General features: G+C 38.4%; 1 protein-coding gene across 3 annotated transcripts in view; it reads right to left on the reverse strand.

Moving 5' to 3' along the window:
- Positions 1 to 27,795, reverse strand: part of DYM (dymeclin) — a 375,649-nt gene that overhangs the window by 112,819 nt on the left and 235,035 nt on the right. For all 3 annotated transcript variants that reach the window (XM_024756785.1, XM_024756783.1, XM_024756784.1), the window contains one exon: positions 14,065 to 14,167. In XM_024756785.1, coding sequence (XP_024612553.1) covers positions 14,065 to 14,167 — 103 coding nt within the window. The remainder of the gene's footprint in view (positions 1 to 14,064; positions 14,168 to 27,795) is intronic.

The raw sequence follows: 27,795 nt of genomic DNA on the forward strand, positions 1-27,795 counted from the left end.
CCATATGTGGTATATTTTATTTGCTTTCTTTTTATATTTTATTTTTTGGTATTCAGGAAATTTGTATTTTTCTTCTAATGGTTACCTCTAGGTGAATAACTATATAATTCCTGTCTTCTTATTTTTTTGTCATTTTCTATTGGTTTGCTGCTGTAAACAATATCAAATCAGCTAATTACCTCTTCTTCTTTCTCCCACTTCTCTCCCAGCATCTGACCTGATATAATATCCCTTAACTCCCAGTTAACCATCAGGCAATCAGCAGTTTATTCTACTTTTTACATGTTCTCACCATTTCCCTTCTCCAAATTTTAATAGTTGTGATGTATCTTCATTGCCAGAGACACAGCCTTTACATACTATACCACACTCTCTCCTTCGTGAATATTGTTTCATGCTAGTTCTACAAGTAAAAATATAGATAATGCTTATCACCAGTCTTTATGTTTGTATCTCTCCAGTCATTGTGGTTGTCTAAAGTTCTTTCTCTAGTACAGGGGTTGGCAAACTACGAACCACGGGCCAAATGAGATTTGTGGCCTGTCCCAATATGGCCTTTGAGCTAAGAATGGTTTTTGTATTTTTAAAGGGTTGTAAACAAAACAAAACACCCCACACAAAGATATGTGACAAAGATAGCAATGTAGCCTACAAAGTCTAAAATATTTACTGTCTGGCGCTTTATGGAAAACCTTTGCTGACCACTACTCTAGTAGAGCCCTCAGGAAGAGAACAATATTCTCGGAGTTCCTAGATTTCATAAGAGTGTGTTTCTTATACTTGCAAGTCAGTCTGGTGGATATAAAATCCTTGGCTCACATTTGCTTTCCTTGAGTATCTTAAAAATGTTATTCCATTTTATTGTGGCATAAAACACTGCCCAAAAGTCTGTTGACAATTTTCTTTTCTTCCCTTAAAAGTGACCTGGTCTTTTTGCCTGAGTACCCCTCAAATTTTTTTCTCTCTAGCTTTGTAACTCTGCAGTTTCATTGGAGTATGTGTTGGTATTTGTTGTCCTAGGTTGATTTTCGAAGGCATACAGTGTATGCTCTTTCAACATGTAGTTTCAAATCTTTTTCCTTTATAATTTTAGGAAAGTTTCCTTGAAGTATTTTTTTTCTCTTGGGGGGATTCCTATTTTATATATGTATTTTATAAATACTATAGGATTTCTGCCTATAGTATTTAGTCACTTTCTCTCAAATCCTTTTTCTTTCATTTCTTTTTGCTTTTAAGCTTTTCCTCCTTTTTACTTTCTATTTTTCTTAAGGCATTATATCTATTTATTTACTAAATACTTTCTCTTTATGGACAGTTTACACGTCCCAAATAATTTTTTTATTTCTAATTTTATTTAGAAATAAAATTTGTCCATTTGAATATTTGTAATTCTGATTTGTTGTTCTGTTATATCCTGTATCATTTTCTTAGTTTCTTTTAGTTGTTTTGAAAAGTTATTTAACAGTTCTCATCTAATTTATTTTTTTTATTTTTGGCAATGAACAAGCACTGATATATTTGTTTTTTTTAAAAAAGTTTTCTTTTAGTCACGTTAATATCAAGACAGACAACTAGTTGTTAGCTATGCAATTCTAGACAATTTAGTTACATTCTCTGAACCACTGTTACTTCAAATGATTAAAAAAAATTTTTTTAACATCTTTATTGGAGTGTAATTACTTACAATGGTTAGTTTCTGCTTTATAACAAAGTAAATCAGCTATACGTATACATATATCCCCATATCTCTTCCCTCTTGCGTCTCCCTCCCTCCCACCCTCCCTATCCCACCCCTCTAGGTGGTCACAAACCACCTAGCTGATCTCCCTGTGCTATGCGGCTGCTTCCCACTAGCTATCGGTTTTACCTTTGGTAGTGTATATATGTCCATGCCACTCTCTCACTTTGGCCCAGCTTACCCTTCCCCCTCCCTGTATCCTCAAATCCATTCTCTAGTAGGTCTGCGTCTTTATTCCCATCCTGCCCCTCGGTTCTTCATGACCCCTTTTTTTTTTTAGATTCCATATATATGTGTTAGCATACGGTATTTGTTTTTCTCTTTCTGACTTCACTCTGTATGACAGACTCTAGGCCCATCCACCTCACTACAAGTAACTCAATTTTGTTTCCTTTTATGGCTGAGTAATATTCCATTGTATATACGTGTCACATCTTCTTTACCCATTCATCTGTTGATGGACACTTATCTATTTTAAAAGCATGGGTAAATATCATGCTTTTATTTACAAGACATATTATTCTCCTTATTCTCTTTTCTTCTTCTCTCTTTGCACTGAATTTGACTGAGCTTTTTCTCTTCGCTCACTTTCTTTTTGGCTGTGTGGCATGTGGGATCTTAGTTCCCCGACCAGGGATCGAACCCATGCCCCCTGCATTGGAAGCGTGGAATCTTAACACTGGACGGCCAGGGAAGTCCCTCTTTTGCTCATTTTTAATGAAGTTAGTTTTCCCGACTTCTTTTCTCATGGAGGGTAGGTCAAGGTAGCACTCTCTAGTTCCAAGACCACCTTTTCTTTGTTTATGTGAAGTGCTCATAAACATGGTCATGCACTTTCTGGGATCTCCTGGCTCTCTTCTCCAACCCTACATTTATCTGAAACCTTCTTTTTTCTTTGCTTATTGTCCCTGACCTTCTCTGGGGGCTCCAATTCTAGCAGCTTCACTTCAGTGTGGGGCTTGGTCCTAGGAGAGAGGTTCAGCTATTTAGTTTAATTTTTTTTTTTTTTAAGATTTAATTTTTTATTTATTTTTGGCTGCACTGGGTCTTTGTTGGTGCATGCGGGCTTTCTCTAGTTATGGCAAGCGAGGGCTACTCTTCATCGCAGTGCGCAGGCTTCTCTTGTTGCAGAGCACGGGCTCTAGGCACACAGGCTTCAGTAGTTGTGGCTCGCAGGCTCTAGAGCGCAGGCTCAGTAGTTGTAGCACACGGGCTTAGTTGCTCTGCGGCATGTGGGATCTTCCTGGACCAGGGATCAAACCCATGTCCCTTGCATTGTTGACAGGTGGATTCTTAACCACTGCACCACCAGGGAAGCCCTCAGCTATTTAGTTTTAAGAGTCGATAGGGCCCAGATGCTGGAACCCCTTCAGATCTTACAGCAGACCCCTGACAATCGACTCTGAGTTAGGGTATGCAAAACCCCTACCAGTTTCAGGTGCTTTTCTCAAACTGGCCTGTGGACTTTCCAGTGAATACCTTTTGGCTACTTCTCAGATCCCTTGGAGGTCTCATTCCTTCTAGTTGCTCTCACACAGATACTGCAAGGATCTTGTAGCTCTTGGTAGTTTGTACCTACCCTCTGGTATTTTGGGTTTCATGTGGCTACCCTGTCACCTAGTTTTGTTGTAAATGTTGTGTTTGTTGATGCATTCTCTTTGTTTTCATGGGGAAATTTCAAGAAAACTAAAAAACTATGAAGCTGGGTTTATGTTCCAAGAATTCTCCTCACAAAGCTTATATGCCTAACCATCATATATACTGAGTGTTAATTAAAGGCCCTTCCATTTTGTAAGACTCAGAATAAAACCACTCAAAACTTTTTATGATGTCTTCTCAGAGGAGCCTTTTATTTGTAGCATTCTGTAAAACATAAGCTGGTATCTATCTCGTCTATAAATATGTACATCACTCTGTGACATCTACAAATGGCTGTCTCAAATCCTCAAATACTGTATTCTAGAATATGTTTCAGGGGACACGGTTCACACAGAATACGAAGAGAGTGGAGTCCCCTATAATTGCTGTGTATTGCAGCAATACAAATCCCTTTCTATATAACCAGAGAATGCCAATCACACTGGAAAAGGAAATCACACACAAAAAGTCTACTTTAAGATACACTTTAAAGGCAAGGAAATCAAGGGTCAGAATGGCCAAAAAAGTTGCCCAAGCCCACAGCAAATTAAAGGTAAACAAAACAAAACAAAACCCCAGAAATAGGTCTTCTTATTTTCAGGCTGTTGCTCTATCCAAAACTTTTCTGGATCACTCGTCGATATGCATTTATTCAAGATGATTATAAATACAGTCCAGATAATCTCCTTCCCAGTCACTATACCCTGTCACGGCTCATGGAGGCTCCTGTCTCAAGCCCTGTGCACTCCCTGTTCCATCTTCCTAGAACACACTGACCTCTGCATGACTCATTGCTTCTCCTTCCTTAGGTTTTACTCAAATGTCACCTTCTCAATGAGGCATACCCTCCACTAACCACCCATTACACTGCTACCTTCCCATGGCCTGTGCTCCCAACCCCTTTATTCTGCTTTATTTTCCCATGGGAACTTCTTACGTTTCATTCACTTGTTCATTCATTTGCCCATGAATACAATCATTATACATCTCTCTTCATTAGAATGTAGGCTTCATGAGGGCAGAGATTTTTATCTCCACTGATGTCTTAAAGGGCAGAGAAAAGTGCCTGAGAAGACAGCAGTTGCTCACTACTTGCTGGATGCAAGAAGAGGGAATTTCAAGTACCATATGGAGTTTTCTTTAATGCATGTACTACTCTTTTATAACTGATATTACTGTTAACCTGGATGATATGAGTAATTATATGAGAATTCACAATGGGTATGGGGAATTTAGGACTCGGAATCGGTTAATGAGCTAAAGCGCTACTAATAATGAAACAAAAGTTACTCTAATTGGAATTCACTGACCAGTATGATACATAAGAGAGAACTTCATAAGAGAGTTAACACTGATTATTAAAGGCTCAGTATGTTTCAGGCTTAGAATTTGACCCTAAGGAGGATAAGTCATTAATTCATTCGCTAAGTTGATCAATTAACATTGTACGTTCAAGAAAAAAAGATATGTTTCAGAGTAACACAATATTCTCCTTATGACCTCAGTCAAAATACAAATTTGAGATCATAGAAGATACCAGGTGAGAGATAAGACTCAAATGCATAAAAATAATTAACCATGCCTGCCCTATTTATAATCAAACATGCTATGTAACTTCATTTCTGTGGTACCAAGTACACTTAAGAACTGAAACTTAGTTCTTATGTGTCTATCAAAAACAAATACTATGTTGTGTTAACAAATTAAGAAAACCAATACACTCCAATCATGGAATAGCCTCTAACAACTGTCAAAGCACAAATTAACTTGACTTCTGTTTCCCAAAGCATACTGCTTCTCAGGACTGAGATCTCCAAATTCACATCTCAGAAACTCAAGTAATGTATAAATAAGTTACGCAACAATTTAGGCTTAACTTTATCTGGTGTTAATTGAGTCTTCCAATGAAACCTGAAGCCTAGATAAACTCTGATGCTTTCATGTTCGTTTTTGCATTTATAAGGTAATCCCCAAATACACTTGTAAGATTTCTTAAGAATTTTTCAGAAAGCCATGAAATTTCCAGGAAAACAGGCAAAGCTGAATTCTCAAATACAATTTGTTTTCAGAAATTAAATCCACTATGGAAAGAGTTGAATTTCCACTCATACAATGAGTAAGATTACTAGTTTTTTGGGGTCTTATTTGGAGAAACTACAATAAAGTGCCATTTATATTTGCAGCTTTGACTATAATCAACTGTAATAATAAGATACCAGCTCAAAAAAATTCTTTTCATTTAAACCTCTTTTGTAATACTGCTTTTTAATAACCCTCATAATAGCCGAATTAAAGGACCCCAACAGAAATCATTCATCCCACATAAAACAAACATTGCCTTTTCTTCTTAGCTTTGTTTTACAAGCTACATTATTTCCAGATGACGCTTGAGGGGACTATGGTTTCAAGAATTAGATGCTTAAATAGACAGCTGCTTTCTATTTGCCATGTAAATCAAGGATATATCAAAGAAAATTCCAAATAGTAGACTTCTTTTCTTCCTATTAGGAACTATGAACTCAGGCAGAAAGGGAGAAAGAGAGAGAAAAACAATAAAAATTCGAGCAAACAGAAAATTAAAATAATGATGTTTTTAACATCTTTATTGGAGTATAATTGCTTTATAATGGTGTTAGTTTCTGCTTTACAACAAAGTGAATCAGCTATACATATACATATACCCCCATACCTCCTCCCTCTTGCGTCTCCCTCCCACCCTCCCTATCCCACCCCTCTATGTGGACACAAAGCACCCAGCTGATCTCCCTGTGCTATATGGGCCGATTCCCACTAGCTATCTATTTTACATTTCGTAGTGTATACGATGTGTTTGCACTGAAATCTGGCAATGATTAATTAACCTTCTAAGAGAAGTTTAAAAATACAGAAAACCCATGCATATTAAATTCAGTAGCAATGTGTGATAAATTTGTAAAAACCAGTGATTTTTTTCATTTTTTCATTTTTTCCCCCCTTCCCATTGTAGTGAAAGTATTCTTATCTGCTGCTCTACAGAGCTAATATAAAAACAGCTTTTCCTAAGATTCTTCAAACTTTCTCTGTTATTTAAGAAATCACTATGATTTCTTAAATTATCACACATTGCTACTGAATTTAATATGCATGGGTTTTCTGTATTCTTTAAAGTTCTCTTAAAAGGTTAATTAATCATTGCCAGATTTCAATGCAAACACATCCTATTTCCTTTTAGAAGGAACATAAAAGTTATTTAAGTATTTTTAATGATAATTTTTAAAAAATCCTTAAAAAGAATATTCTACCATATTCCATAAGAAGGGACAGGACAAATTTCCTCTCTAGGAATAAAGAAAGGGCAATATTCTTTACCTCAATTCAGGTGTGCTTTTTAAGAGTGAAGAAATTTTTCTTTTTTAAACAAGAGGGGATCCCTCCAACTAAAACTGTCCTTAGAAGCATACTCAGAACATTTCTGGAACTCCTAGTTCAGAAATGCATCCAAAGCCAAGTTATAACACAACCAAGAAAATCAGTCTGATTATGTTAAAGTCAGGCCTGGTTTTTAATTAGGAAGAAAAGTGGCAGGGATAGGGTGTGGAGCTTGCTCACTTGTTAGAGGCCTCATTTATTTGATTTTTAAAATCAACTGTTCTAAAGAAGAAACCTTCTGGGACCTAATCAGTGTGGGGCTTGGAATCTGTTAATACTTAAGTTCAAAGCAGTTGTTTCTAGGGATGTTCACAAGATTTGCAACCCTATTCACAAGATCAGGCTCTGTTTTTTACATTGGTTTTGACATTAGGAAAGTAACTATCAATATAAAGATCTTGATTCAAATTTCATGATCCTCCTTGGAGAAATGGTTGATTTTAGGGCTGGAGCAGTGGAAATACAAGATGAGTTGGAGCATCTTGAAGGCCGCAAAAAAAAAAAAAAAAAAAGGTTGACGCATATTCAAAGGGCAGAGGATACACCTGAAAGAGCTCCCAGTGCCTAAAGTTGGAACAACCTGAGTAACAAAATAACAACACTTCTGGATGATAAGAAGAAAATTTGTATCCAGGAGTCCATAGTGATAGAAATATACAACTGCATAGATAAATACATCAGGGAGAGGGGACAACTCTTCCTTGCAGAAGAATTCTAATAATAAATTTAGAGGGAATGAGACAAACAGAAAATCACTAATAAATCAGTAAAATAATGCTGAAGCCAGATCAATCAATGGATGCTAAAATTTGTGGGAAAATGTATAGGAAGAAACAGGATATCGGCATCATCTCAAAGTATCTCCCCCATATACTGTTCCAATATAGTGGAAATATTTAATAATCTAATAAAGTATTTCCAATATAGTGGAAATAACTACTATATAAAACATACAGGGGGCTTCCCTGGCGGCGCAGTGGTTGAGAGTCCGCCTGCCGATGCAGGGGACACGGGTTCGTGCCCGGGTCCGGGAAGATCCCACATGCCGTGGAGCGGCTGGGCCCGTGAGCCACGGCCGCTGAGCCTGCGCGTCTGAAGCCTGTGCTCCACAACGGGAGAGGCCACAAAAGTGAGAGGCCCGCATACCACAAACAAAACAAAAAAACAACAACAAAAAAACATACAGGAATTTCAATGGGAAAATCAGCAAGTTTATGGTGAAGAATCTGGACAGACATCATCCCAGTGAAGTGATCAATACCAGTAATACACACCAACACCATGTATTCTCCGAAATGATGTACTGAGAAGGGCATATCACTTCTGTAGTATCCTTCCCAATAATGCATAACATCATTCTAATCATGAGAAAATGCCAGACAAACCCGAACTGAGGGACATCCTACAAAATAACTGATTAGTACTCTTCCAAGGTGTCGAGGTCATGAAATCCAAGGAAAGACTAAGGAGACGTGACAACAAAATGCAATGTGGGATCATCCTGGATTGGATACTAGAAAAGAGTAAGGGCATTAGTGTCAAAACTGGTAAAATTCAAATGAGATTTGTGTTTTAGTTAACAGTATTGTACCAAGGTTAATAGTTCTGAAAAATGTTCAATGGTTATGTAAGATATTTACAAAAGGGAAAGCTGGTGAAGGATATATGGAAATTCTTGAATACTCTTTGTAAGTCTAAAATTATCTAAAAATAATAAAGAAGAGAAGGAAGGACTGAGGGAGGGAATAAAAAAAGGGAAGGAAGGGAGGGAGGGAGGGAAGAAGGGGAAAATAAGTCATATACTTGACAAAAATGTAAAGATCTATACCTATAAAGAAGAGTATAAGGCAAAAAGTGTAAGTTCTATTTTCCCTTCCCTTCAGTCTGACTCCCTACAGGTAACCACTATTTAATAGTTTATGAATTATTCCAGAAAAATTAAATGCATATTTTCAAACATACATGTACATATAACCTACATACTATAAAGTATGGTTTTCTGTTTGTTTCTACTGATTTAAGTGTTATGGATATCTTTTCAGATAAACCTATATGGACTGAATTTGTTAAAAAAAATGTCTGCAGAATAACTGCATTGGATAGATTTAAACTTTAATCAGTCCCCTACTGATAGATTTTGCTCTTAAGCCAGGCTGAAAAATACACATATCTTTTTGTAACTGCATATCTAATTGACTTTAGCAGTTTCTAAAGTCAAGACACTACTCAAGAATCATTTTCCCTAATTGAAAATATTAACTTTCTCAAAGTATAAAATTTATTTTTCTAACATTCACCCTCATGCCATAATGCCAGCAAAGCTGGTATCTATATGCTATTACGTTCAACAAATAGTTCTTTTTTTCTTTTTCCTAGTGCTCCAAGTACTACTTTTTTCTAATGGCTTCACTGAGACAACATTCACACACCACACGTACTTTGTCAATTTAAAATGTACAATTCAATGGTTTTCTGTACATTCAGAATTGTGCAACCATCACCACAATCTAATTTTCAAACACTTTTATCATCCCCGAAAGAGACCATGTACCGTCAGCAATCACTCACCATCCTACATCAATCACATCGTGGATTTTTTCCCAATAAATATACAGTTGGACCTCCATATTGTCAGGTTTTACTTCTGTGGATTTAACCAAACTTGGATGGAAATTTCTATCTGTGGTTGGGTGAATCCTCAGATTCAGAATCTGGAGATATGGAGGGCCGATTGTACTATACCACTTTATATAAGGGACATGAGCACCCTTGGATTTTGGTATATGCGGGGGCTCCTAGAATCAATCCCCCTCAGATACCAAGGGACAACTGTATGCTACGTTTTTTCCTATACATGCATACTTACGATAAAGTTTAATTCATGAATTATGTACAGTAAGAGAATATCCAAATTGCTCGCACCACTACTCTTAGGCTTTGGGGTCATTAAGTAAAATAAGGGTTACTTGAACACAAGCGCTGCAATACTGCAACAGTCATCTGATAACCCAGATGGCTACTATGTGACTAATGGTCGGGATATGCTGGACAAAGGGATGATTCATGTCCCAGGCAGGACAGAACTGGATGTCGAGAGATTTCATCACACTACTTAGAATGGTGTGAAATTTCAAACTATGAATTGTTTATTTCTGGAATTCTCCATTTAATATTTTTGGACCGCTGTTGACCGTAGGTAAATGAAATCTCAGAAAGCAAATCGTGGCTAAGGGGGGAGTTGACTGTACTTGCTTTTAGCAAGCTGATGATAAACTCTTAGTTACTGTTTATACTTCTGCTGATTTTTCTGATTTGGCTCCTTACCCTTTGGCCAGGGTCTTTTTCGCTTGTGCCTTTGTGTTTACGTTTGGAATGAGATGGGAAAGTTGGTCCTATGAAAAGGTTCAAAAATTCTTTGATGATCATGGGGCAATAAATTTTGGTTCCTTATGATTCCACCTAGAATAAAAGTTAGATTCCTCTCATCTCAACTAGTTGCTACGATAATTGTTAGAAATTAGGGAAACAATGGTTACATGACATGTGACAACAGTCATAATTAAAAGCCATGTTTATCTTTAAAAAGCAACTATAACTCACTTATTATTTTTGCTTGTCTATATTGTCTATATTCAGGTTCTGTTTTATATGACCAAAGTTGTTTTAGAGGTTTATTCTTATTAAAAAAAAATGTTGGGACTTCCCTGGTGGCGCAGTGGTTAAGAATCTGCCTGCCAATGCAGGGGACACGTGTTCAAGCCCTGGTCCGGGAAGATCCCACATGCTGCGGAGCAACTAAGCCTGTGCACCGCAGCTACTGAGCCCGTAAGCCACAACTACTGAAGCCCACGCACCTAGAGCCCGTGCTCCACAACAAGAGAAGCCACCGCAATGAGAAGCTCACACACCACAACGAAGAGTAGCCCCCGCTCACCACAACTAAAGAAAGCCCGCAAGCAGCAACGAAGACCCAATGCAGACAAAGATAAATAAAAATAAATAAATCTATTAAAAAAAATTGTTGAAAGATTCTTCTTTAACAATTTTCTCATGTCTCTTTAGTCATTGAATTAAACTTTATGAAACCCTGATATAAAGACACCAAACTCAGCCAAGTCAACTGAACTTCACTAGCTTTCCTAGATAACTTTATCACTCTCTGTAATGAGCATTCTCTCTCCCCATGGAGAACTTGAGTATAATTTTTTGTTTTATTTTCCCTTAAGCAGTCAGGGAATTTACTCACTCTCTAGAAGCTGGCTGAAGGCTTCAGGTTTCCCCTGAGATGTTCAGACAAACATGGCTGTACTAAAGTACTAATACTAATGTTTTTGTAACTTGCTATTTGCTTTCTATGTTGTTAGTCAATTGACTGGTGAACTATACAGTATAATGAGAATAAACGTTTTCTTAATAAACTCAAAATTCTCTAGGTAGACTGAAAGTACTCTATGTACTACAGTGAGAAGAAAAACATATCCTTATTTTTACACAGTTATTCAAACTCTGCTACTATAGTTCTCTCAATCCTGCTGTAGAAAGTATACATTCAGGAATCCACTGCTGCATTAAGACCCTTTCGTTTTCCTGTTCCATCTTTTACAAACAAGTTTTCTAAAGCATTAGTCAAGGACACAGAATTTTATGTGGTTGTTGGCAGAGACACTTAACAAGTAAAATTTCTGGGGAAGAAAAAGGGAACATACTGTATTTGCCCAGTTAATGACCAAATTAAAAGAGAATGGTAGTGAGAATATGGTTTCAAATGTTCTCTCACTTATACGTAGTATTTTGAGCAAAAGGAATGACCAATAAAACATCAGTTATCACCAAAGAAGAACATAGTGTAGTACTTACTTTTAAGGTTGCTATTGTTTCTTTTAATCACCTTTCAGGTCAGTGGCAGGAGGAGTGATTCACAGTTATCAATACTACTACTGAATCAGTGTTACCCATCCTCTGCACCTAGCTCCGAGGAAAGGCAGCAAAATTCAAGTTCATAAACCCATTTGGAAAATGCTGTGATTTGCAAAGTCTCATACCCACAAATGTTATAATAAGGACTATCAATGGCAGATTCCAAATGGAATTTTCTTTGTATTTCTAGGAAGCGGATGCCTCAAGAAATTCAGTTTTACTCAGTGAAACCTTCATGCAAGAGGAAAACAGTCAATGACCTGTAAAGTTCAACAGAATTCATATGTCCATTACGAGTTCAACTTGTCCTTTCACTGCATAATCACCTCCATGATTGGCAAATACTGTTAAACATGACCTGTTTTCTCAAAGAAATATCAATTTTCTGGCCTCTGATTAAAGGAGAATACTGCTAGGGCAACCTCAGTACTACATACATTCAACACATTTTTGTGGAATTAACAGGAATACTACATAAATCAAATAATATGTGTATAAAAATGACAAAATACTTACAGATGACCAAAATTTAAGTTCTTAATAAACATAATCCCCATTGCCACTCTGGCCCCAACTGAGGTTTCCAAGGAGCAATTAGAAAGAATTATTTTTCTTAGAACAAGTCATGACAAGGATAGAATTAAGTCAACTATAATGCTCATTTTTTTCAAGAAATTGAGAATATTCAACTAACAGGAAAATCTTAAAAGATACTAATTTTTTTGGTAGGAGAGAAGTACTTTGGAATTTTAAACTTCATAATGGGAAGACAGATCATAACATCTCTCTCACACCCACACTAAATAAATAAATAAAAGAGATGAAAAATAGCACCAGTCAGGTTGTGGCTGCACACAGCTATCTCTGTTTATCAGCATCTGATATCTGGACTGGGTGCTGTTCCCACAGTCTCGTATCAGCACAACCATTTAGAAATGAAACAAATGACAGCAGGAAACAAGCAAAACAATTCTCCGGCTGTCTGGTACACATCACCACCTCAAACTTAGGATATAAAAATTCTCTCCTAAAGTTTCTAAATATCAACTCATTAACTTGTCCCCAGACAAACAAACAGGGAGGTCCTTATTAGAACTGGATGAACTACCTCTGTGGTCCGTGACATGAAAGTTTTTAGCATCCTCATCTAAGGTATGTTCCAAAACACAAGAGGTGTCACAGAGAGCGGCACAGCCCTAAAGGAACTCATAACGAGTTCCCCCTCCTATTATATAATGCTCATCCCTGTGCTGTGTTCTATTCCATCATCATCCCCTGAGGTCAGGTGGTAATAAGCTCTTCATCTTTAAAGAGGAGGGAACAAATGCAACATGTTATGCTATTCTCTGCTGACCATGACTGACGAATTGGAGCAGCATACTGACCCAAGCAGAGACAATTAGATTCTCTCTCCCAGGATCTGAGAATTAGGACTCTGATCAGTCAGCAAAAGGTATGACACTCCCAAGGACATGTTAAGGGTTGGGAGGGAAAGGGGGTGGGGGAGGGGTCGGGGTTGCTATTTCAGTCAGCAAATAGGGAAAACGGGCCTACGGGAAGCAGCGGCAGAATAAAACTGAAGCAAAAAGATGCAGATAATAGAAACTAAATGCCCCAGAAAGAGAGGCTTTTTTTTTTTTTTTTCCTAATTTTAAGAATTATCATTCCTTATTTATGTATGTATGTATGTATGTATGGCTGTGCTGGGTCTTCATTGCTATGCATGGGCTTTCTCTAGTTGCGGTGAGCAGGGGCTACTGTTCCTTGCGGGGCACGGGCTTCTCATTGCAGTGGCTTCTCCTGTTACAGAGCACAGGCTCTAGGAGCATGGGCTCAGTAGTTGTAGCGCGTGGGCTTAGTTGCTCCATGGCATGTGGGATCTTCCCGGACCAGGGCTCAAACCCATGTCCCCTGCATTGGCAGGCGGATTCTTGACCACTGGACTACCAGGGAAGTCCCAAGATAGGCTATTCTGAATGAATACAATGGCTTTTCCATTTCAGGTTCTCATTCTCTGAAATCTAAGTGTACATCTTCCCCTTGAGTTCCGTGAGAAAAGTTTGCACACTTCTTATAAAATCCCTCCTTTTGTTTCTCTGTAATTAGTTTGAGTGGTTTTCTTGACTAATAAGATTTCTAATTATTAACAATCATTGATTTAGGGTTGACTTTCTTCAACTACTTGTTAATAATCATCAAAATTTTTTCCCCTTGATTTGAGATGTCAGTCCTTTATTTACCTATCATAGGTTTCTCAGGGAACAAGATCACAGCCAGATCTTGGGAAGAGAGGGGTATTGTTATTTTTAAATTTAGCAATGAAAGGAAAATTTTTTTATTGACAAAGTAAGGTAACTACTTACATAATCTGGTAGAGGAACATCATTGGAACTCAGCGAACCTCTCAAGGACTGTGTGGCTTGTTCCAGAACTTTGTTGTGTTTTTTAGACAGCAAGGAAAACAAGCTGAAAAAAAAAAAAAAACAAAACCCCAATTATATTAAAAGAACTAAGTGTCTCCTTTTCTAGGTTTTATATTGACATTCCACAGAATGTCGATTATTCTAAAAGATTCTTCTTTTCGTGCCTGTGTTAACAGCAGGATTAACAATACTATTGATATAACAAATAATAAAGTGAAAAGAATGTTTAAATTATAAGGGTTCTAAAATAAAAGTTTGCCAGTTTCAAATTGTACTTCAAACAGAGGAGGAATTTTCAGAAGACTACTATCATGGACAGGACAGCGGACAGATATTAAGAAAACCTGAGATATGGACTGACTTTATGAGTAACTCATAGTGCAATCTGTTACAAGTTACTTGAGCTTGCTGTATCCCAATTTTCTCATCTTTTTTTTGTATCTTACTGCATGGGTTTATTTAATTTTTTTAACATCTTTATTGGAGTATCTCATCTTTCAAATAAGTGCACTGGATTATTTCTCTAGCATAATACAGAGTCTATGATTCTATATTATAGCTTTATATTCTTATTCTCAAAAAGAATGGCTTTAAACATATGTATTATAAGAGTTTTACTTTACTGGTACTGAATAACTCCCCTGTGTAAACAACTAAAAAAAACTGAACAAAATACATAAAATAACTGTTTTCAGATGTTGAACATCTGAAATGTTCAAAACCTGCCCCAGTGTCTTCTTGAACGTTTGGGTAAATGCAAAGAAAAGACCCCACAAGGTGTGGCAGTAAACCACCATCCAGGAGCCACAAACTGAACAGAGATTTTGGAGATCACAAAAGGCTGGAGGTATGCTGAAGTTCCAACCAGCCAGAGTGGATAAAACTCACTGAACATGAACACTCAGTTGAATTCTCAGAAAGGCCACGCTTTAGGAGTAGGGCTATTCTAGCCCAGAGTAAAGACGATTCTAAGATGCATCCCAACAGACCTAAATGAGCAATTTTCAAAGTATAAAACAAATTTACATTAAATGTAAATGGATTAAACACTCTCGTTAAGTGACAGAGATTGTCAGACGGGATTAAAAAGCAAAACCCAGTAACATGCTATTTATAAGAGGCACGCTTGTGAATTTAAAGATCCAGATAAGTGGACAGTAAAATGATACAAGAGAGATATTGTATAAACACTAATCATAAGAAAGCTGGAGCGGCTATATTAATATTAGACAAAGTAGGCTTAAGGATAAGAATATTATTACCCGAGATAAAGAGAGAAATTTTATAGTGATGAAATGGCAAATTTATCAAGAAGCTATAACAATCCTAAATGTGTATGTACCTAATAATAGAGCTTCAAGTACACATAATTATATGATCCTAATGTTAAAGCTACTATATCTAGTGAATAAAGAATTCTTCCTTGGGCTAGATGACAAGTTAAAAATACAGACAATTCTGATTCCATGTACTTTTCCATATAAGTATGACCTGTAGTATCTTCTTTAATGCCCAAAACATTACTCTAGTATTTCTTAGTGGTATCTTTCTAAACCGAATATTGATTTGAATATCAATTTATGAAAATCTCTACTTATTTCAAATGGCTTAAATGGGATAATTACTGAAAACAAGACTACTAAGTATTCTTTCTAGATTAAGTTTTAACATTAAAATGTTAAAAAATGAATGAAAAAAATTCCTTAACACTTATTGGTAATGCTGGATGTGTATAAAGCAAATGTAACAAAGCCAAGAATATTCTCTAAATCTATACTCAAATACAGCAGGAAAATAAGTGAAATAATTATTAAGTGAATAAGTGTGAAATCATATGATACTAATCAAGCATATGTTGATAAGAGAGACTTCTTTGAAATGGAATAGTTCAGCAAAGTTTCATGAAGGGTTAGACTTTATGAAGAAGGAAAAAGATTTGTGCAAGAGAAGAGAGAGGCATTTCCAAACAGAAGGCAAATCACAGAGGCAAAACAGGGGACAGTGAGAAGAGTGAAGTGGAAGTGATGTAAAGAAGTAGGGAAAAAGACTCAATCTGTAAGGGTATGTATATTCTTTTCAATCATTTTACTTTTCTGGGTCTTCTCTATTTGAGGTTTCGTTTTGCTTGTTTTTTCTTTTTTAAGGTTAAAAGTAAACATCACACTTTTTCCTCACATCCATACCCATGACCCACTGGTAACAAATGTTAGCAGTTTATTATCTATGATTCCAACAATATTATATGCATCAAGGCATGTATATGAATGAACACTGTACATGTACATCCATGTTTTCTTCCCACAAAATAGGTACTGCTCTGTACCTTGCACTTTTTCCACTTAACAATATAATCCTTGATTCGTTCAATAAACACATATTGAGTGCCAGTTAACTGATATCCAAGCATATGGATATACCTTAATTTACCTAGTCCATTAGAAATGAATCACTGCAATGTTTCCAGATTTTTGTATTATAAATAGCACTGCAATGAACACCCTTGTACATAATTTTTAGTATATCTGAGGTGAGACTGACTATAGATAAAGTAAAACTGCTGAGTAAAAGAATAACTGAACATAGTACTAAACTGCAATGGGGGTATATATTCTTAAATATGCAAATTATTTTGCAGGCAATGAAAAATAAAAGATAAAAATATGTTGGGATAGTGCATAAAGCATATTCACACGGAAATGCATAAAAGAGGGCAATTAGTAAGATTCTTTTAATTGGTTGTAGTGTATTTTCTGGAATAAATGGAGTTTCAGAAGTTTTTTGAGACTGAACGGACTTTGGTGGTTGATTTTAGTATAGGGCATGGCAAGACTCAGAGGTATCAGTTGGATGCCCAAACAAAAAGCAAAAGCAATAAATATACCTGGAAGAAGTGAGCTTTTTGGTGTTAGTAAGAGGAAAGGGGACAAGTGAAGCACAGCAGTGCACTTTAAGTTTACAAAAAACCAGAACTCAGGAGCTGTTTTATGCGTTCAATGAACCTGGGATTTTCTCTGTCAGTGTTCTAAGAGTGTACCCTTCAGAGAAGGATAACAGAGGTAACCTATGGTAACTTTTATCATCACTTTCAGAAATTTATGGAACGAGTCCTAGGAATCAAAGCAAAAAGGATTTGATATTGTTTCCTTTGGAGAAGAAAGCCTAGTTTGTTTATTTTAAAAGAGAATACTAACAATTCTTTTTCTTTGTTGGTAAAAGACAAAACAAGGAAGAGAGCTGCAATTCAAACATAAGCTCTTTCAGTTGGACATAACAGAAAATTTGACTGTTATGGGCACAAAATGTTGACATGGTCCACCTCAAGAAGCTGTGGCTACTGCTCCCAGCTGTTTTTAAGAAAGCTGGTGTAAGAACAGATGATTTGAGGTCACTCCCAGTTTTCTATCATGAATTAAAGACAGAATTCACACTTACTCAGGCTGTTATTCTTCTACAATCTAATATGCTTTTTTCCTCAGGTCTGCTAGCCAGAGCTCTCAAAGTTGTTGTTTTTTTTTTTTTTTAATTTTTAAAAAACATTCTAATTTTGTCTCCTGTTTAGCATTTGTAGGGCAAAATGACCTAAATTTATATGAGACATGACTTTCAAATTGCTGAGAAAAGTAACTTTTGCATAAAGCTTTTGCATTCAAAGTACCAGCCCCAGCTAAATGCTAGAGTGAGTGACACATGTGATGTTTGTATGGAAGGGGTAATTCCGATTCTGGACATAAGTGAAACTGATTCCAAGTGTATTGATCTTCACTCAGGATACTTTTTTATTTAAATTAGAAAAAGACTAGATTTTCCTTTTTGTACAAGAATGTTCATTGTAAATTGGTTTAACAGTGAAAATTTAAAAACAACAAAAACTCTCAGGAATGGAATGGGTAAATAAACTGTGGAAGGGTCATACAATGGCATACTATGTAGCAATTTAAGGTTATCTAAAACTATGTGTAACAAGAGGGATAATCCTCAAAAACAATGTTGCTCTACAAGCAAGGACCCTGGTAGAGAATGTGAATGAGGTATTATTTATATAGTGTTTTTAACATGCAAAACATTACATATCTTCTACAGATAAAACATTTGAAGTAATAAAACATATACGGAAATGATAAACACTACATTTAGGATAGTCATTATTCTCTGAGAAAGAAGAGAGGAAATAGGATCAGGGAGGAAGAAATAAGAGGTTCAGCTCTCTCTCTCTAAAATGTTCTTTCAGTAATACTGCATATATACATAGGTGACTGCTATATTACTGGGTTTTTTTTTGGTGTATACCTGAAATATTACACATTTTAAAAACTGGAATAAAAGGAACACACTATCCTGAAGAAAACAGAGCCCCGGCCAAAAGCCAGCGTTTCACAAAAGAAAGAAGCATATAAATATGCATGATGAGTCCAACCTGGAATGTGCTCAGAAAACCACTGGCTGCTGCCAAGGGCTGTCCTTCAGGGCGCCCAGCTGGTGGCAGGAGATGAGGACAGTTTAAAGACAGACTGTGAAGGGCCGCTTGTGGCACATCAAAAGTCCTGGACCTTTCTGTATGGAGTAAGAAGCTAATGTTATAGTCTTACAAAATGAGTTAAAGAGACATGATTCCTTGCCCCCAAGGAAATCAAGTCTAATGGAATAAGGGGAAAAAAATGTCTACAATACTGAAATCAGAGAACTCCATGGGTCTGAAGAGAGTGCCATGGGAGTACAGTTGAAGGTTAGGTACGTTTCACAGAGGAAATCTACCTTGATGGTGGCCTTGAAGGTTAGGGGGTTTGCTTGTTGGGAAAAGGAAAGGGGGAGGGAGAGCCATTCTGAAAGGGGGAAAAGTGTATAGAAAGGCACAGAGAGACTTCAGGGAAGTACCAATTGCTTATAAGGCCAGAAAAGTGCAAGTCCACTGCGGCAGAGGGTTCGAGATGGCGAGAGATGAAGCTAGCGAGGTCAGCATGGGCCTGTTAAAGACCATGCAGGAGGTCTGCACTAAGTCACTGAGACAGACAGTAACTCAAACAGTTACCAAGAACCTACTCATGCCAGGGAATGAGAGAGTTGTCTGCCTGGGATACAGCAACAAGCAAAAGCCGCACGATCTTTGTTCTGTGCTCCTGGAGGGTGCAGTCAGGTCAAGGAGGCTATGCCTACACAGAAGTTCTACTGTCACTGTGATGATGGAGACAAGTATGGCTTGCACTGGGGACAAAGATGAGGGCTGCCTGACCGTACCTGAAGTAAGGACAGGAAATCATTTCCGGAGGTGATGCCTAAGCTGAACCTTAAGGAACGATCCGGAGTTAGCCAAGCAAATCAGGCAACGGGAAAGGTAATGTGGTCAGAGAAAAGAGCGTGAGGGTAGGCAGAGAAATCTGCGCACTGTGGGTGCAGCAAACATCACAGCACGCACACTCATAAAGAGTTAAGTATCTGGAGCACCACGATATGGTCAGGGCAGTAGCGGGAATAGTTCATAAAGTGCCTCTTGTGTCTTACTTAGACCCTGGACTTCATCCTGAAAGCCAGAGGTGTTTTCTGACAGCAGGACTATAATGATAAGTAAGAGGGACAGAAGCAAAGCTGCTATGTTCGGTGTCCAGGTGGGAGGTGGGGGGCAGGGACGGGCAGGAGGGGTGATGGAGCAACCTTGCTCATCTCTGTCCTCTATCTCTCCCTGACGCGCTCTCATCTCGTGGTGGCCGCAGAGGCCCTGTCACGGAACCTGAAAACCACATACCTGTGCAGAGAGGTATAAGTATATAACAATTACGTTCGTTTTAGAAAGATTCCTTGGCTCCTCAAGAGGATGGGAAGGATGGACAGGGGCTGGCAAGGGAACAGGAGTGGAGACAGAAAGATACTTTGGGTAACTTTTATGCCGCTAAAAGTGAGAGGTGAGGAGGGCTTGAACTGAAGCAAATATGAGCTATTTGGAAAGCAAAGGAGGCAACACAGAGTGAAAAAAGGGGATCATGGGTGACTCTCAGGTTTGGGAAACTTAGTGGCTGTCTGAGAATGTGACTGAACATGCCAGGGATATACAGAAGAAGAGCCAAAGAGTAGGGAGAAGACCCAGGAAGACAAAGAGCTGTGCCTCAAAGAAAACAAGAGCAGCAGCAGCTCAGTGGCAGGGTGCTTCCTGCACATCAGACACTTCATCAGATCATCATCTGACAGATGTGCTATTATTCTCCATGCTTTCTTTATTTTGAAGGGATGATGAAATTGAGGCTATGGTTAAGGCTCATAGCTACTAAGTGGTGGAGTCAGGAGACAAATTCAAGAGCTCCAAGAGCTGTGCTCTTAACAATTCTGCCACGAAACGCAGAGGTGCTCGGCAATATCCAGACGGAGGTGGTTAGAAATATCCAGATTCAGGGGCTTCCCTGGTGGCACAGTGGGTAAGCCTCCGTGCTCCCAATGCAGGGGGCCCGGGTTCGATCCCCGGTCAGGGAACTAGATCCTGCATGCCACAACTAAGAGTTCACATGCCAAAACTAAGGAGCCTGCGTACCACAACTAAGGAGCTGGTGAGCTGCACCTAAGGAGCCCTCAAGCCACAACTAAGGATCCCATGTGCCGCAACTGAGGAGCCTGCTAGCCACAACTAAGACCCAGCACAACCAAATTAATTAATTAATTAAAAAAAAGTTGCATTTGGAAGAGATTTCTTTTTTTTTTTTTTTTTAAAAAAAAAAAAAAAAAAAAAAAAAAGAAATATCCAGATTCAGGACATACTAATCTGGTGCTCAGGAGAGAGGTAAGAAATTTAAGGGCTATTAGCATCAGTCGAAATCATTAAAGTACAGGTGATCTGATCACCCAAGGAAAACATGTAATATAAAACAAGAGAGATAAGGACAGAAATCTGGGAAACACCAAGACTAAAAGAGTAAACACAGTAAAGGGTATTCAAAGAGCTAGCAGCAGAACAAGAAGAGAAAGACATTCTTCTCTAAGTCAGGAGAATAATCATAAGGATGGAGCACTCACCACTGTTAAAAGGTAAAGAAGGATTGAAAAAAAGAAACAAAGTCACTGGATGTGACACCAGGAAAGAAATCAACGGTTACTGTACTCAAAACTGTTTTCAGTGGGGAGGAGGAGGCAGAAGCTGGCCCTTGGTGGTTGAGAGACAAGCGGGATGTGAGGAAACAGGTGGTGCTGGGGCGAGGAGAGTTAAGCGTAACCGCCTGACGGGGAAGGCAACGCAGACAGAGGTCAGTTACTGCGGGGTGGCACGGGGTTCCCTCCTTGAAAACTGCAGACATTCCTCACAACTTGCAGTCACTTCCTCTCCACGCCCCAGTCCTTCCCGCTGACACACTCAAACGGTAGTCACCAGAGAAGTGAGAAGCACCTCAACTCCACACTACAATGGGAGCAGATGAAGAAGCTCAGCTACAGAGCTGGTACTTCACCCAAGGTCAAAGTTCCGTAGAGTAGCGAATACAAAAGTTCTTTACAAACCCTAAAGAGCTATTTAAATGCAGAGAAACACAAAATATTATTAAGGTTATTAAAGGCAGAGCTCCAGCTAGACACCAAATCTCCTTCTGCCAAGCTTCGGGCTCTCTCCTCTGCAGACACGGACTCTTTCTACATGCAGGAAGCCCTTCTTGCCCCCTCCACCCATCTAAGTGCTGCCTCTCTTTCAAGGCACAACTCCCTACCCTCTATGAAAGAGTTCTCTAACCTGCGCCCATCCTGCCTCTGAACCATACTAACTTCTCTACCACTCGGTTGATATTTAAATACGGTCTTACACTGCTGGTTACTTTATTTTTATTTATTTTTTATTTATTTTTTTTTGCGATACGCGGGCCTCTCACTGCTGTGGCCTCTCCCGCCGCGGAGCACAGGCTCCGGACGCGCAGGCTCAGCAGCCATGGCTCACGGGCCCAGCCGCTCCGCAGCATGTGGGATCTTCCCGGACCGGGGTACAAACCCGCGTCCCCTGCATCGGCAGGCGGACTCTCAACCACTGCGCCAGCAGGGAAGCCCTGGTTACTTTATTTTTGATCAGCTTTATTGAGGAATGATCTCCATATGATAAAATTGGCCAATTTTAAGTAGACAATTCAATGAGTTTTGAAAAAGACAAACATTCATGTGACTCATCACCATAATCATGACGGAGACTATCCCCATTACCCCGAGAAGTTCCCCTGTGCCCCTGTGAAGCCAAGTCCCTCCTCCAATATGCCCACCCCGAGACCTCACTCCAGGTAACCACTGGGCTGTTTTCCGTCACTATGGTTCTGCCTTTTCTAGCTTTCATGTAAATAGAATCATACCATATGTACTCTTTTGTGTCTGGCTTCTATCACTCAGCACAGTGTTTTTCAAATTCATCCCCATTGTTTTGTGTGTCAGTAATTCTTCCCTTTTTATTGCTGAGTAGTTTTCTATTGTATGAATGAACCTCAATTTATTTATCAGTTGGTGGACATTTGGGTTGCTTCCAGTTTTGAGCCATTATGAATAAAGAGGCTATAAACACTCTCGTACAAGTTTTTACGTGAACATATGTTTTCATTTCTCTTGAATAAATACCTAGAAGTGGGATTGCTGTGTTGTATGCTCTGTTTTAACTCTATAAGAAACTGCCAAGCTGTCTGTTCTACATTCTGGCTAGCACTTGATACTTCAGTCTTTAAGTTTAGCCATTCTAGCGGGTGTGAAGTGGATCTCACTGTGGTTTCAGTTTGCATTCCCCTAGTGAATTTCCCTGTGCTCAGGTTTCCTTTGTTGAAGTGTCTATTCAAATCTTTTGTCCATTTATTAAAAAAATGGGTTGTTTTTGTTCTTCGTGAGTTGTGAGAGTTCTTTATATATTCTAGACACGAGTCCTTTATCAGGTATTTTTTTTTGGTCGGCTTTAAAGTATCTTCTCCCAGCTTTATTGAGATGTAATTGATATATGACACTGTGAAAGTTTAAGGTGTGCAGCATGCTGATTTGATACATACATATTGCAAAATGATGACCACCACAGCTTTAGCTCACACCTCCATCCCATCCCATAACTACCATTTCTTTCCTGTGGCTAGAACGTTTAAGACTTACTTTCCGAACTACTTTCAAGGATGTGCTAGAGTACTATTAACTGTAATCACCATGCCGTACATTGTATCTCCAGAACTTATTTATCATAAAACTGGAAGTGTGTACTCTCTGACCTTGTTATCAGCTAAACATCAAATCGGTTGTAGTATCATTTTTTAAACATCTGGGTACTGTCATTGAGATAAAATTACAGTCTACTCAGAGGCAGCTGTCTCTTAGGACCTATAAACTATAAATATGAAAATACACCCTAAGTACAACACAGAGTAGGGTGGGTTATAAAACTAAAGGAAGAATTTAACATATTGGTGAAGATTAAACAATGATCTTAACTACGCTGAGAAAAGGACCTACATTTCCTTACTTTGTATCTCATTATCAGGTATTATTTATTTTTGTAAACAACTTCTCCCATACTGGGGGGAGGGGTGGGAAGTGGAAGAAAGTTTTAAAACTTGATGAAGTCCAATTCATGAAATTAAAAAGAAATTATTTGTAGTTTTTGCATCATAAATCTTTGCCTAACCCAAGATTCCAAAGATTTTCTCCTATAATTTCTGCTGGAAGTTTTATAGTTTTAACTCTTATAATTAGGTCTGTGCTCTATTTGGACTGTATGTATGGCATACAGTAAGAGTCAAGGTTTACTTTGTTGTTATTGGGCTTTTTGGCATGTAAATATTTAATTGTTGTAGAACCATTTGTTGACAAGGCTATCCCTTTCACCCCTTGAATCAGCTTGGCAGCCTTGTCAAAACTGCATTGACCATATGTGAATGGGTCTATTTCTGGACTCTATTCTATTCCATTGGTCTAAAAAGCTACCACATACTACCTTGGTTACTCTAGCTGTAATTGAGGGTAAATCTTGCAATCAGGTATTCTTAAGTCCTCCAACTTAAGCTTTCTTTGTCAAAATTGCTTTTGGGTATTCTAGGCCCTTTTTATATCCATACAAATGTTAGAATCAACTTTATCAATTTCTACCAAAATCTGGTGGGATTTTGATTAGGATTACTTGAATGTATAGATCAGTTTCAGGATCTTAGCAATACGAAGTCTCTGATCCACGAGCAGGGATCACCCTGTTTATTTATGTCCTCTTTAATTTCTTTTAGCAGTGCTTTAGCTTTTATTGTACAGATCTTGCCTGTATCTTACTATGTTCGTTCCTAAATTATTTCGTATTTTTTTATGCTACTGTAAATAGTATTGTTTTAAAATTTCAATTTCTGGCTGTTTATCACAAGAATATCAAAATACAATTATTATCATATACTGACCTTTTATCCTACGACCATGCTAAACTCATTTATTAACTCTAGTAGATTCATTAGGATTTTTAAACATATGACCATGTTTTATGTGAATAAAAACACCTTTAGATCTTCTTTTCTAATCTGGATTATTAACATTTCTTTTTCTTGACTCACTGCACTGGCTAGGATCTCTAGCACAATAATGAATAAATGTGAGAGTGAAGATCCTTGTTATTTTCCTGATCCTAGGGAAGATGCATTCAGTCTTTTACCATTAAGTAAGATTTTAGCTGTAAGTTTTCTCATAGAATTTCCTCAGTTGAGGAAATTCCCCTCTATTTCTTGCTATTCCTTGCTAACTGAATTTTCTTATCATCATGAATAGGTGTTGAATTTCATCAAATGCTTTTCCTGTACCTATAAAGATGACCATACAGTTTTAAGTCTACTAATACAGTAGACTGTACTAATTGAGGATGGTATGTTAGCGCAGTCTTACATTCCTAGGGCCGATCCCACTGGTTATCCTTTTATATGCTGAGGATAAATAATAAGAATGACAGTAGTTGTCACTTACTTAGAATGTACTCTATGCCATGCACCTTTCTAATCTTTCATATTTTTAACTAAATTAACATCCAACATGCTTAATAAAAAGGGTATTAATGCTATCATCACAACATACAAGAGGAAACTAGGGCATTAGAGAGGTAAATTAGCTTGCCAAGGATTATGCTGCTTTTAAGTGGAAGGGCTAGAATTTAGACCTTGGTAATCTGACTTCAGAGCCGGTACTCATAACTACCTTATTTTATTATCTCTTATCTGGGGTGGTCTGTTTTGTTTTTTTTTTTTCCTGCCCAGCATGATTCACTCCCACTTACTTCGTTTAGGAAAAGAACTGACTCTCCCGAAAAAAGTGAGTTCATGGCACACGGTGAGTCAGTTATAATACCCCATCCCCTGGGTCACAAAGATTGGTCAATGGATACGTGTTTTAAGTTGAACCAGTTGAAAACTCTGCCTAAAATTTTTCTAACTAGGAATGGTGAGAAAGACTGTTTCTCCTCTTTGGTTAGACGACTGTAGAGATGTACGGTCATGGTTTAGTTTCATGGAGAAAATCCACGTATAAAAGGAGAGAATGAACCTAAGCTAAGAGAGTGAAAGAGAAAGACAGACCATAGACACAACACACAAACAGGCATACAGACACAGACACACAGGAAGAAAGGGAGAGGGGGAGGTGGGCAGAGAATATGCCCTGGAGGTGCTGACTCCCCAGTTCAAGTCTCTGAGGTTCCCAACATCTCCAGCATTTCTTTTGTGAGCTACTCTCCACTAAGTATCCTTAAGACAAACCTTTCCTTTTTCACACCTGCTACAGTCTGGTATGGCTTACTCCCTCATCCTGAAGTTTTTGTCCAAATGTCACCTACTCTTTGAAGCCGATCATAATCCAACCCTGGAATGCCTTATTTTCCTTCCTGCTCTATTTTTTTTCCCCATACTACTTATCAATTTATAAAATACTATATGCTTTACTGATATGTTTTTACTGCTTCCATCCACTAGAACAGAGGCTGGCCAACTACAGCTCACAGACCAAATCTGGTCCATCACCTGTTCTTGTAAATAAAGTTTTATTGGGTCTCAGCCACATCCATTCATTCCTGTACTGTCTATGGCTGTTTTCATGCTACAATGGCAGAGCTGAGTAGTTGTGATAGAGACAATCTGATGTGCCACGCCTAAAACATTTGCTATCCAGTCCTTTACAGAAAAAGTTTTCTGATCCTGCACTAGTATGTAAGCTCCACCATGGCAGAGATTTTCACCTGTTTTGCTCACTGCTATATTCCTGGTACCTAGAACAACACCTGGTGCATAGCAGGTACTCAATATTGGTTCACTGCATAAAATACAAAGTAGAAATTCCCTGAAAAGTACTTTTGCTAAGCTTAAAATTTCAAAGTTTGTCTGGTTTCTGATTCTTTACACAAATACCTGAGATTTTTATAGTTAGGCAAATATCTCCTTTCCATATCTTTACTGCACTTAAAAAAAAAAAAAGCATTCTCTCCCATTTACCTGGAAATACAACTGTCTTACACTTTTCAGTTTCTCCTGAGAGCTATCCTCCAATATCTTTCCTTGGTATACACACCTAGCTGATGCCAAAACCAAAAGGATTTGTTGCCAGCCTGGATTTGAGGTAAAAGAGAAGAGTCAAGGATATGATCAGGGTTTTTAGCATAAGCAAATGGAAGGGTAGGTATACCATTTACTGATATGGGAGATTATCCACTGGGGTGGGGGTAGTTCCAGGGAGATCATCAGGTGTCCCCTCTTAGATATGCTCCGTTTGAGATGCCTACTCACTATCCAAGTGAAAGTTTCGACTAGACATCTGGATGTGTGCATCTGGCTTCAGGAAAGAGATTAGGTTAGAGAGATGCATTTGGGAACTGTAAACATACAACCAGGAATGAAAGCCATGGCAATGGATGAGAAAATTCAGTGACTAGTATAGATAGAGAGCAGAAGAGAGACTAGAAAAAGCTGAAACCTAAGCTGGAAGTGAAGGAAGACCAGACGCTAATGAGTTTATACTCTAGACCTCCAGCAAGGTACAGATCTTAAAAGTACCAGGTATTAGAAAGTAGGATGCAGATGAGGCCCAAAACAGGAAGACTGACTTAAAGTCTGTATTACAAAGTCAGACTTTCAGTCCCCTCCCCTCTCCCACTCAGCCCAATGAATGCCTCCCTCCATCCTAGCAGAAGAATAGAGGTGTTCACTCTCCAGAGGATGAAGCAGGCAGACTCTAGACTTACGGATATAACACCCAAGTGAGGATGGGAGCACTACCCTGAAAGTGACTAAGTAAAAGCCTAGATGCTGAACACTGAAACCTCTGGCTTCATCCCCCGATCAGCTCAGAGAATGCCATCAGTGAGGTGTGTATACTCAAGAAAAATACTGGAGGATTACTCTCAGGAGAAAATAAAAAGTGGGGAATTCCCTGGCGGTGCAGTGGTTGAGACTCAGCGCTTTCGCTGCCGTGGGCCCAGGTTCAATCCGTAGTCGGGGAACTAAGATCTCACAAGCTACACAGTGCTGCTCAAAGATAAAAATTAAAATTAAAAATTAAAAAAAAAAAGTGTAAGACGAACCCAAAGATACCAACATTTGGGGATTCTCCAAAAACTTAGTCCAGCTGGAACACTCTGAGATGAAGCCACCAGCCAACAAAGCCCAACCCAAGGGGTTTTCCTGGTGGTGCAGTGGTTAAGAATCTGCCTGCCAACGCAGGGGACATGGGTTTGAGCCCTGGTCCAGG

Source organism: Neophocaena asiaeorientalis, unplaced genomic scaffold (genome assembly GCF_003031525.2).
Source record: "Neophocaena asiaeorientalis asiaeorientalis breed wild unplaced genomic scaffold, Neophocaena_asiaeorientalis_V1.1 scaffold133, whole genome shotgun sequence".
NCBI lineage: Eukaryota > Metazoa > Chordata > Mammalia > Artiodactyla > Phocoenidae > Neophocaena > Neophocaena asiaeorientalis.